Source organism: Crocodylus siamensis, chromosome 7 (assembly GCF_052110815.1).
Source record: "Crocodylus siamensis isolate JL-2025a chromosome 7, ASM5211081v1, whole genome shotgun sequence".
Lineage (NCBI taxonomy): Eukaryota > Metazoa > Chordata > Crocodylia > Crocodylidae > Crocodylus > Crocodylus siamensis.
In genome coordinates, this window is record NC_143401.1 from 51,126,405 (window position 1) to 51,138,840 (window position 12,436).

At 44.0% G+C, this 12,436-nt stretch overlaps 1 protein-coding gene across 5 annotated transcripts in view; it reads right to left on the reverse strand.

Annotated features, from left to right (window-relative positions):
• Positions 1-12,436, reverse strand: part of CTNNA3 (catenin alpha 3) — a 1,496,635-nt gene that overhangs the window by 97,145 nt on the left and 1,387,054 nt on the right. For 4 of the 5 annotated variants that reach the window (XM_090056878.1, XM_090056877.1, XM_090056881.1 and 1 more), the window contains one exon: positions 417-440. The exons of the other annotated variant lie outside the window; for it this stretch is intronic. In XM_090056878.1, coding sequence (XP_089913004.1) covers positions 417-440 — 24 coding nt within the window. The remainder of the gene's footprint in view (positions 1-416; positions 441-12,436) is intronic. 5 annotated transcript variants of the gene reach the window in all.

Genomic DNA, 12,436 nt, shown 5'->3' on the forward strand with positions numbered 1-12,436 from the left:
TGGTGATCTGGTTGCTGTTTGGGATGTGGAAAGTCAAGATCCAAATGCTCTCAGAGATAGTCGGTGCAGAACATGAGTCCCCCTTGTCCCAGGCAAGAGATGGGCACCATGACACTGCTACTAGTTTACTATTAAACAGCTGTGGTTTTTGATTGTGTGCAATTTTGGAGATTTAATATAGCGTTCTATGTACCTATGGCAAAGCTGAATCTCAACAGAGCATAAATGGGAGTTCTAAACATTGAATTACTTCTGATCATGTGCATTAAGCATAAACAGTCATTTAGAGTAAAAATTTACCTGTGTAAGACATTTAGATATATACATGTGTTCTAGGCCATTGTGTGACATGAATTATAATCTAACAGGTGACTAAAACAACTGAAAACTTCATAATTTACATTTATGTGACTTACCAGAAAGAGTTCTGCCCTTGGGACCTAAATGGAACAATAAAGCAAACACTTAATAGCTGAATTTTGACTACCCAGTTCTTTCTATAGAGTTTCTTTCTATTTCTTTTTTTAATTACTAGGGTATCTTACAAGAAAACTAAAAAGGAACTTAAATCTGCTATTTTGATAAATCCAAGAGCTATAGTTCAGCAGCTGGGATAAGGACAAAGATGTTTCAGAGTAAGGAAATAAGATTTTGGGGAGCACCATTCTCTATGGTGCTGACACAAGTGATATTTTGTTACACAATCAGCCCCCTGAAGTGCTCTACAGCTGTGGTCTTATAGTACAGCATGACTGCAGAGCACTTTAAAAGGGCCCTATGCCACAATCTGAACTCCCATTATATGAGGGTTCAGATGAAGGTGCTCCAAAGTAATTTGTCTCAAGAGCCCCCATGACTGTTCACTCAGACTCACTGAGGTATTGAAAAGTGAAAAAAGCAGAAGCTGGGACTCACACTTTCTTCTTTGTCCCATAGAAGGCTCAGAACCATATGGATTCAGAAACATATCCTGGAAAAACCTATCTGTCCCTCTGTTAGATTTCTCTGTGTACTCTCATGATGGATCAGAACTCAGAAATGTACCTGCAGATCTATTATTCCAGTGATTTCATAGACTAAATTGTATGGCTTTTAAGGATTGTGTATGGTGATACTGGGTCAAGAACACTTAATTAATTATGAAAGATCTTCTGATACTCTGCTTCTTCTCCATTTGACTGTCTAAAACATTACTTTTCCTTTTCTATGTTTGAGCAGCCAATATGGATTTTTGAGGAGCTGCATTAACAAGTATCAACATTATCAAGCACCTAGACTTTTCCTTGACACTTAAGCTCTGTCCTGTTCTTTGCAAGTGGATAACAAAATTATAGCCTGGTGATTACCATTAATCAAATTCTTCCCTCTGGTAATAATAGAAGTAGTAAAGAGAAATTACAGTGTGTGATACACAAGCTCTGAATATAACTGTATCTGTCTGTGGAAGCAGACATTACTTTCAAATTCACCGCCATTAAATTTATAGAAAAGATTACTGGTAGTATTTATGGCAAGTGTCCAGTCATAATGAATTCATCAGCATGGGTGCATTACCACTGAAGAAATAGAAGAATTTCAAAAGTTTCTAGTTCATTTTTCTGCATATACTCCAAGGGCTCGTTTTTCTAATTTGTTCTGATTAATTCAGGAGAATACAAAGTAGTGTGCCACAGCAAAATTATGAAGAGTGTGCATAAAATACAATAAATAACATATCATAAAATAGGCTTGCATTTATAATGTTAACATATTTGAATGGAAGAGATGAAGAACATCTCCATCTTAATTATTCCTGAATCATTCTTTGCCCCAGTTCAGCAGTCAGAAAAGCATGTAAGCAAATACTTAAATTCAGATACATGCTTAACCCTCATCAATTTTAATGTATGACCCTCTCCCCCAGCCTCAGAGGCAGAGATATCTTCTCTAGATTATCAGGGGAGAAAAATCCCTAGGCTCTCTTAATAATTGTAAACATACTTATTACAAGCAGAGAAGACTCCAGCTGAATGGTTGGTATTAAGGTACAGCATAAGTCTCTTGGCTACCTTTCACACAAGAGGTAGGCTTATATAGGCACTTCACCTTTTTGAGGGGCCATTCTGTTCTGGAAAGAAAACTTCTGCAATGTTTTCCCTTTGAGATTAGAATAGGGACTGTTTTCCTGGGGCCTTGCTGTGGATATCATCCTAGTCAATTTTCAGGGAAGAATTTTTTCCCCTCACTGTTAGATTGGCCTGAATGATGTGGATGTCTCATCTTTCTCACAACAGCCCAGGTACGTAGTGCATACATTAGGATGTTAAATCTATTGTCTTGCAAGTTGGCAGCTGCCCAGTTCAGACAATAGTTTAACAAAGGAGCTAGTGCTCTGATAAACTATAACTGGAAGCAGATTAGAACTCTGAAAGAAGGTGAAGAATGGAACTCCTAATATCTCATGAAGGGAGAACAGAAGATCCTCTTTCCTATTCTCTCGGGTGTCATGTGAGGGTAGAACATCAGAAATAGTGCTGGGACTAAGGCATTAGGCCAGGAAGTACTGACAGTATCTCTACAGAAGGTGGTACAGATTGTAAACAGAGGAGGCCCTGAACTGGATGAATTATTGCCACTTAGGGCATGTGTAGATGAACAGGCCCCCTAAACTGAAGCAGTGGATTTTTAAAAACACTGGCTTAATTTAGGGTGAAGTAAACCCCTGTGTTCCCTGTATACCCATGGCACATCTTACCTGCCCTTCTGACAGCAGGGAGGGGAGGGTGAGCTGCCAGCAGCCAGAGCAATCCCTGGGCTGTGGTGGGAGTGGAAGGTGGCTGGTGCTTTCCTCTGTGACAGCAGTGCCTGTCCCCACCTCCCCTCCCCTCCCCTCCCCTCCCCTCCCCTTCCTCACCCCCCCGCAGGCGGCACCTGCTCACAGGAACTCAGCTTGAGCAGCCCAGGGGGGCATTGCAGCCACAGAGGGAAGAACCAGGTCTGCACACAGCTCATGCAGGCAGACAGGCTCCAAGGAAAAAAAATAAAATAAAGAACAGGCTCACCACTTCTTTTATTTTCTTTGGTGGAGCCTGGCTGCCTGCCCAGTCCCTGAGCTGCACGGAGCCCAGTGCTTCACTCTGCATCTGTAGGGCAGCAAACTAAAACTCCTCAGAGGTGTTTTAGTTTGCTGCACCCCAAAGTCATTTAAGGCGCATTACGCCACCAAACGTGCTACAGTGGCTGGAATTAATGACCAATATGTGTGCAAACACCAACACCATTAAAGCAGTGCTAAAGCATTTAACCCACTTTAAAGTGTTGTGGATACGTGTCCCTCGTCTCATCTACACATGCCTTCTTCCAAAGTGTGTCACTTAATAAAGTAGCAGACATTTATAGTGTCTGAGTAGGGTTAGAGTGTTGCTGTAACTGATGGTCCAGAAAACGTAGGAGGGGCAAATATTTTATTCTGATATCTTTTATTCGACCAACTTCGCACTTCACGCCCAAAAATGTCTCCAACATCTCTCCCAAATATGCAATTCATTCATAGTGGCCTGTCATTCTTCTTATGTTTTTTCCTGTGTTCTTCTTGTGTCACCTAAACATGTGATTATCTGCTTTGCAGAAAAAGAAATGGTTATAAGTGTGCAGTGAAAGGCTTTGCTGTTTTATTTTGGAGGAAAATGGTTTTGTTTTAAGTTGTGGTTTCCTTGTTTTCAATGGCTACTAGGACAGACAACTGAAAACCAGCTTGGGTACAAATAAATAAATAAATAAATCTCAATGAATACCATAAGATTGCCAAAATTCTGACTAATTTTGATTCCCTGGAAATAGAATTCAATAGTTTTCAATAGAATTCAATCACAAATAATGTCATATCCCTGAAGGAATCACAGACTATAATGCTTCTTTGATAACAGGTTATGTCTATACTTCACACTGCCTTCATGGAACTCTGTGATACTGTGGGAGGACTACTTTCAGCATCTGAGGTATATCACTCAGAGCCACACACACATTTCTTACCTGTTTGGAGGCTGCCCTGACCACCAGGATATAATCTGTTTTCATACGGAAGCTCTCTCTACCCATTTTGTTGAAGTTATTCCTTTGCCCACCTGGCTTCAAATGCCCACTCACGTGCTGCCTTGGCATGGACAGTAGAGGATGTATGTTCTCTGGCTTCACGGGTTCCCCAAAAGGGGCTTCAGTTATTCCTCTGGCCTTCCCCAAACTCGCCTGCCACATCTTTGAATGTTAAGTCAGTGTGGGGTTCAGCCTCGAAGTTCCCTTCAGAGATGACCACTCTGCTTGTGGGATGTTTGTGGGACTCCACCTCCCCCACACCCCAACCTTACACAAGCCTCTGGTGGGTCGTCTAGTCTTGAAATGGCCACCCCTCCTGTGTGGATGTTCCTAGTCAGTGCTCTGTGGTATCATCGCTTATTATTGCCTTAGGCGGCATTCCCCATTCTCCTTGGTGAAAGGATGGTCAGTCACTTCAGATCCTAGGTCTGGAACCCCCTTGAGCCAGTTGGCTCTATCCCTGGAGCTGGTAGGGGTGCCCCTGTCAGGCAGGGGTAAAGAAAATAAAACAAAGAAAAGAAAAGATAGGAGAAAGCCCAAAAGGCCTTCCAGTCCAGTGTCCTACTGGCTGGCTCTTCTAGGCCTCCTGCCCATGCTTGGCAGTGCTCCTTCGATGCTGTTCCCTTGGGGTCCCCCTTCCCTTTCTGCCCCCAGCCCAGCTCCCTGACCTGGTACCTGGGAGCGACCATGTAGGGAAACTCCTATTTCCTCGGGGTAAGGCTTCAGCCTCTCCCTCTGGGTCACTGCATCCATCATGCCGTTGAACAGTGACTCCACTGCTGTGCTTTCCTGGAAGTATTAGGGGTGAGTCACCCCAGATGCTCCTCCCCTTTTGGGGCTCGATCTCAGCAGCCCAGGTGAGGAGATCCTTTGCAAGCTTTGCTGCTGCTCACTGACTGAGCCATCCTTGGTCGTGCTGGCTGTGTCCATTGCCTGCACGGAAAGCCTCTGCCTCCTCACTCACTCTCCCCTCCCTAGTGCTGGCAGCCGCTTTTATCCTTGCCAGTGGGTGTGTCCTTGTGACATTACCCACTGGCCTTAATTACATAAAGGCATGGCTTGTAAACCTCATGGGCTTTCCCCTTCAGTGTTCTGGCATTGCTTCCCTTTCTTTCTTTATTTTGGTGTTTCTTACCACACCAAGCCCCACGGGTGTGGCTTCCTGGTCCCACTTCTTGCTATCCCCAGGACAATTCCATTGTGCAGAAAATAATTTAAGACTCATTTTATCTAGTGACTGTTTAATGTAAAATACATAAAGAATCCTTATAATAAGAATCAGAACCCAGGTGTTCCCTATCCCAGACGAGTGCTGTAATCACCAGGCTGGAGAATTTTATTCTCTTTTGGGCTTAAGGAAATTTGATTATTTTTACAATAGAAAGCTTCAATGCAACAGGTAGAGACTACCTCACATCATAACAGTGTAGACCTTTCCAGAGAGGTGGAAAATATGTGTTTGAACCCCTTAGGCAGAGGAGGGAACTGAACATGGATCTCCTGCAGCGTGAAAGAGCATTACAGCTGGGCCTCCATTTACACAGTATTTTTTGCATGGTTTCAGTTATGCACAGTCAATTAATTGTAACCTTTTATTTTTGTACACAGAATGGATTCACTTTTACATGGTGCAGCACAGTTGCCAAGATGTGCAGATGCATCTAAAATCAGCTAGTCACTTCCCACCTCCCCTCTACCATGCTGCTCTCAGTGTACCTAGTAAGTGTGTTTGAATTGAGGTGGAAGGGGAGGGAGGAATGAAGGGACATGGGGGAGCAGATCAATGCCCCCCATGGTGAGGGAGGGAGTGGAGCAGAGGCTGGGGCAGGCACTGCCCAGCTGCGTTGGGGCAGATACAGGACAGAGCTGTGGCTCATCTGGAGAGTGCAGGGGGTGCAGCTTCCACCACTGCATGGGGTAGGGGGGAGTGTGCCCCTCAGATCTATGTGGGGCATGGCAGGCTGCAGCTGCAGGCTGGAGCCGGGGCTGTGCAGGGCTCTTCTCAGCAGGGGCTGAGTCAGGCTGGGCTCAGAGTGGGTGGTGCAGTGCTGGAAGGAGGTTATGGGGGGGCTATGGTGAGATTTGGGGTGGCTGCAGACCACCCATCATAGTACCCTCCCAGCAACACTGCTGCCTGCCCTGAGCCCAGCCCCCACCAAGAAAAACCTAGCACAGCCACACCTCCAGCCAGCAGCTGCAGACTGCCCACCCTGCCCCATGCAGATAAAGCGGCACACACACTCCCATGCCCTCCCGGGGCGCATGAAGCAGCGGGAACCACCCCTCCACACACTTCCTGGATGAGCCACAGTTCTGTCCTGTGCCTGCCCCACCCTGGCTGGGCAGCATCTGCCACTGCCCCACTCCTCCCTCACCACAGGGGAGCATTTATCTGTTCTCTTGTGCCCCTTCCCTCTCCCCTCCCCTTCCACCACATCAGACTTACCAGCTGCATGCAGCTTTCCAAGCTGCTGGGCACTGCTCCTTGTGGCCTCCATTCTGCACTGCAGCTGTGCACATGCACGACCATTTATCAGCCAAATTATTGGCTGCATCTGGAACATAAACCCTTATTTTCCATAGTTCCTTGGTATCTTTTTATGTGATTTCTGTTTGCTTGGTTTTTTTTCAAGAATGTAACCACCGTGTAAATTGAGGCCCAACTGTGTATCAAAGAAAGGCATCTCTTCTGCCAGCTGCTTAAAAGAAGTAGGACCCACAACTATACTTATTGCACATGTTCAATGTGTTTTGAGAATGCCTAGTTTCTGAAACCTCTGGAAGTTTAGGATTAGGCAAGGATGATTTATTCTACCTAGTTAAGCCTGAGTATGTTGCAGCCATGCTGAGAAACTTTAAGATGCTAGATCCTGTAAAGAAAGATGGTGAGGCAGTAGTAGAGTTAACCTCTCTCCAGCAGTTGTATGTGCATTTTCAGGGTTGCAGTTTTGGGCATATGAGCCTAAATTCAACAGAAGTCCCATTTCAGGTGCTTACACTCTTTTTTTTTTAAATCAAGTCCTAAGTGACTTCTGATAGAATAAACATGGATAAGAGATACAGCAGGGTCTCAAAGATATGGCCCATAGGCCAAATCTGACTTACAAAGCCACATCATGCAGCTCCCAGTTCTGGCCCATGTGGGACCAGTACAGGACCACTCTCCCTTCCCTAGCCTGCAGCATCTGCTTTAGCAGGTCTGGGAAGTGCCACATGTGGCGCCTTCTCCAAGTGCCCTCTCCAGCTGGTCTGGAGCAGGCTCTGCATGAGGTGTGGGTCCTGAAATGGGCACTACATGGGCGCAGTCCCAGACCACCCAGAGCAGGCACTGGATCTGGCATCTGGAGGGGGAGAGAGGGCATCCAGCCTAAGGTTCCAGCTTCCTGCCATTCATCTGGCCTTTGGACCAATCACAGGCCACTTACCTGTCCTGTGGGGCCAAATTAATTTGATCCCCCTGAGCTAAAGCATTAATGATAACCCACTGACTCAGCAGCTGTCATTGAGTTCCCCATCTGAACTGTAAGGATCTAATAGAGATAGCCAATCCCTGCCAATATAGAACTTGGTTGTGGACTGCACTGCATGGTAGGTATGGTTTGAGATGTGAGAGCAGTATGGTACCTCCTTTATTCATTCATTTTATGCTGGATATCTTGGGGTTAACCAGACCTGAAGTAATTCCTGGTGAATAGTTCTATAGGTAAATATATTCTTCTCCCTGGCCCCCAAATTCACAGCTCCTTATCCAGACTCTCCAGCTAGATGTGGCCCTTACCACAGAAGAATGATGACACACATGGTAGAGTTCTCCAGCACAGAGTAAGAGCATCCAGAGTGACCATTCTAAAATCTGATTAGTTTAAAAGGCAACATATATTTATTTTCATGCTTTGACATTTATTGTGATCTACATCTATTTGCAGACTCACTGATGTAGGCAGATAGAAGATTTTACCTTTTTAAAAAATTTTTGTATTCATTTATAGGAAAAACCTGTGCAAGGCCCACCAGTTGGCATTTCCTTTTCTGGGCAATGCCTCTTATGAATTACCCATTGCTTGCTAATTTTTTTAGCCCAAGCACCAAATATGTGTCTGGAACTTCACTGTCTTAATCTGTGTGTACTTGAACTCACATTGTGTGCTAAGATCTGTTCTACTGCTGTGCTACTTGTACCAAGAGAACTTTACAAAGGCACCCAGGGCTAATAATTTGAAACTTCTAGGGCTGCTAAACAATACCCCAGGTGATATCCCCTGTTAGACAAGAACAGATATCAAGCAAAAAAGTGGCCAGGAAAAGAAATGGCCTAGAAATAAAACACGTTTGTTATTTACCTTGTTATTTATTATAGGAAATGTTCTGAAAGAAATAAAGACTACTCTTATACAGAGATGGATGTCTTTAAAAAAACATTTTTACATGCTTCCATAAATATATTACTCATGTTTTCATAAATACTATTTGTCTACCTAAATAAGAGGTGAAACTCCAGTGCTTCATCAAAAGCAGTATATTTATAACTAATTGAAATGAAAAACTCCAAGGTCATGTCCAGATGAACATGGCCTTGTGGCATGTAACGCCGCAGATGTGTGTATGGTGCCACATACCACGTGTTCATTTATTCTTTGTGCTGCAAGGGAGCAACACAGGGGAGGCGTTTGGATAGCGCAGGGGAGGTTTTTAGGAGCAGTGTAGAGGAGGTTTTTGGATATCCAGGGGTCAAAAAAACCCATGGGGAAAAAAAGTATAGCCATGCACATGGGGGCAGCATGCACTGCTCAAAACTGGAGCCTGGCCAACTGGAGCTGCACTCCAGCTGCCAGCCAGGCTCGGTGCAGCAGCCACAGAAGGCCTCCAGAGCCCCAGGTAAGGCTGCTGGGGCCAGCCCAGTACTGGCCCCAGCATTCCCTACCCAACCCAGAGTAAGTTGCTGTGTGCCAAAGTATGCATGGCACAGGTGTTCCTCAGGGACAATTAGCAGTGGCACAAGGTGCTGTTATTTGTCCCCAGGGAACCAAATAGCCACATACCTGTAGCAAAACCTCCATTTTATTATTATTATTATTATTAGTATTGCATTCGCTCCCCTTCCCCAACCATTTCTGATTTTTTCTCTCCCTCTCTATTCCCTATAGATAAGTATAAGTAAGCTAAGATGTAGGATAAGTTTTAAACATTTTTATTTTGGTAGCAAGTTTTTGGTTTTGGATATCCACTGTTTTATATTGTATTATTATTAGGTTTGTATTGATTTTTACTGTTGTATATTGTATTATTATCATTTTTGTATTGATTTTTATTGTTTCACATGGATATTGTATGGTTTAAGCCTGTGTTTGTAAGTGAACCAAGGTCATGTCAAGTTTCCATTTTATATGTCAAGTCTCCACCTTGTGTCCTCTGCCCAGGAATTCCCTGTGTTGCAACTGTATGAGTCACACATCCCTCCCATGTAAATTGGTTCCTGGATGAATGAGTGTGATTGGGAATGATTGAAATACAATGATAGCAGGCCTCTACTGAATGGCCTGTAATGGCTGGGCCATCACCTCGCCTTGATTCATCCAGGAAGCATGGACCTCACCCAGGAACAGAGACAAGACCAGCATTTGAAAGACAAAAGACCCTGCAGAATCAGCAACTCTCACCATTACAGACACCCCACACTGCACATCCCTGCATGGAGCACACATGCTCAGTATGCCAGGGGCTGACCCTTGCCTGAGCATGCCTCCTGTCACTAGGGTCACAAAAAAGGGGCAGTGAAGAAAGACCCAGTGGAACTACCTCCCCATCTGGACCAGCACCATGCCACACCTATCCACCCAGAGGCCCTGCCGGTGACCCCCCCCCCCGGACAACACCTACTGGACATGGACCCATTTCCAGCCTGGATAGGTAGACATTACGTGCACACCTTCTCCTACAATTTGGAATCTATCTGTCTCTCTCTCTCTTCTCCTGGACTTCAGTGGATTTCAGCCCTTGCACCAAGCTTCTCTAACCCCTGCTGCCATTGTGTGTGTGTGTGTGTGTGTGTGTGTGTGTGTGTGTGTGTGATGGGTGGGTGGGTGGGTGGGTGGAAGGGAATCAATAAGAAATTGTGTCACCATCTCCCCTGTTTAATTAAACCACTATAATTTGCAACCCTGAGTTGGGTCATGTTTTACTGAGTCCCAGTCCCTTCTACATCTTAAATTCCAGCCTCATTCTCTCTCTCTCTCCCTTTCAGCTCCAGCCCCTCCATGCTAGTTTCCTGATCTCCCAATTCCATCTCCCCTTTTCTGCCACCTCTCAGCCTCTCCTTGCTTTCATGCTGTCTCTGCGGCCTTTCAGCTTCCCATGCCATCTACTGCCTCTTCCCTGTGGCTTTCTGCTACCTTTTTCTGCTTTCCCACTGCCCTACCACCTTTCAGTCTCCCCTGCTGATTTTCCACTGTTTTCAGGCTTCCCTGGCACCTTCTGTAGTCATCCCCACACCCTCCCCCGACAGTTTCCCAGCTTCTCTTCAGTTTTCTTCAGCAGCTGGAGCCTTTCTCCAGCTCTCAGCACCTACTGCCGCTCCCTGCAACTTCTCTAGCTGCCTCGGAGCCATCCTCTGGCTCTGCACATCCAGAGCACCTCTTTAACACCCACATTTTCCTTTAGTCCCATTTTCCCTCTCCCCACCTACTTTTTCAGCTTTCCCATAGCTCTGGCTCCAGTCCCAGCCTCTGTGCTAGCATTGCTTCCCTGTTCTGCAGGCTTTGGGCATTGTCTTTTAATCAATTAAGATAAATTGACCTAAAGTAACCCCTGAGCCTCACTTCTTCTGCCCAGGCCCCTGTAGTCTACCAGTTCTAATCCCAGTCCTGGTAACTTTAACTCCCTACACTTCTACTTTCTCACCTTAACCTTTCCCCAGTTATCCCAAGTACACAAAGCATATACATACATATCACAACACCCAATTTAGGAACTCACCTGTGTGTATGTGTAGGTGGGTTGTATGTGTGTAAATTAGTGAACACACACACACATATATATAATTGTGTGTGTGTGTGGTATATAAATTAGTAATCCATGTATGTGTATTGGATGTGCAGGTGTTGGTAACTGGTAACTGATTCTGTCTAAATTTGGTGTGCATAGCATATATGGGCTTAAACTGATGATAGGTGTGCATGAACCTAGACTAGTTATTTTGAATGTGTGTGTATCTGAGTTGCCAGTGTGAGTGGACACAGCCTCAGGGGGTAATTAAATCTTCCTAGCTTTAAATTTGTATAAACTATTATCAGAGAGTACATTATATAGCTGAACTAATAAGAAGACACATTATGTTCCACACATTCTACAAAAAAGGCACTGTGTTTCATGAAAGAAACATGATTCACAAAGGGCTTTGTACAATAAAGCAGTAAATCACCTACAAAAAAGATTCTGCAAAGGCTAATTAAGCATAATTGAAATTTTAAAAATGAAAGAACTTATATTAAATGCAGATTTTTGACCAGATGTTCAAAAAAATGGCCTCATTCTTTGTAAATACAATATTGTACCCATATTTTCATGCAGCCAAAGAATTAAATACGTAAATAACTGGTTAAAAATCATGTTTATGTCTGGTTGAATTTCTGGCCTTTTTGACGGTTCGGATTTGGATTTTTAGTCTCCATTTCCCATCCACTCCATCTGTACATGTAGTTGATATATTTTCCTTTTAAGAAATTGTTTGGTCTGACTGCTACAAAAATGTTCCATCAACAATCTCTGACTGCAACTATCATATGCCCCTTTGTGCCAGCTTACTCTTGTTCAGGAAAAGTGAGAATCATCAAAATCTATTCTGATTAGTTCTAGAATAACCCATACTGAACTGCAGTGTGCTACTCCACAGTAGAATATTAACTACTTCACTATTCAGTTTTTGAAATCAAAGGTCAAGTTTTCATTACACTAATTAATTCTTATCTATATTACAAAACACTCTACTGCATAGTAGTAAGTGTTTGTTTAGAAGAGATTATAAGAGATTTTAAAATTTTATTTCTATTACCATAGGACCCACAGGATCCCATAGCACTAGGATCCCATTATGTACAAAAGCAGAACAGAGAAAATAGGCTAATTTTCAAAGAGCTTAGATGCCATGTATAAGACAAGACACAGGAGACATATACAGACAGAAGATCAAGAGAAACAATGAAGCAGTATTAGTCTGTTGATAGACAGTGATCTCAGCATGCCAGAAGCCTAACTTGTCAATTTTTGCACATACAACAGCAAATGGAGTATTAGTAAAAAATTGGAGGAGAGCAGTGAGGTAGCTTTGTAGATATTTTGGGAGTTCTTTGCAATGTGAGCAACAGCATGG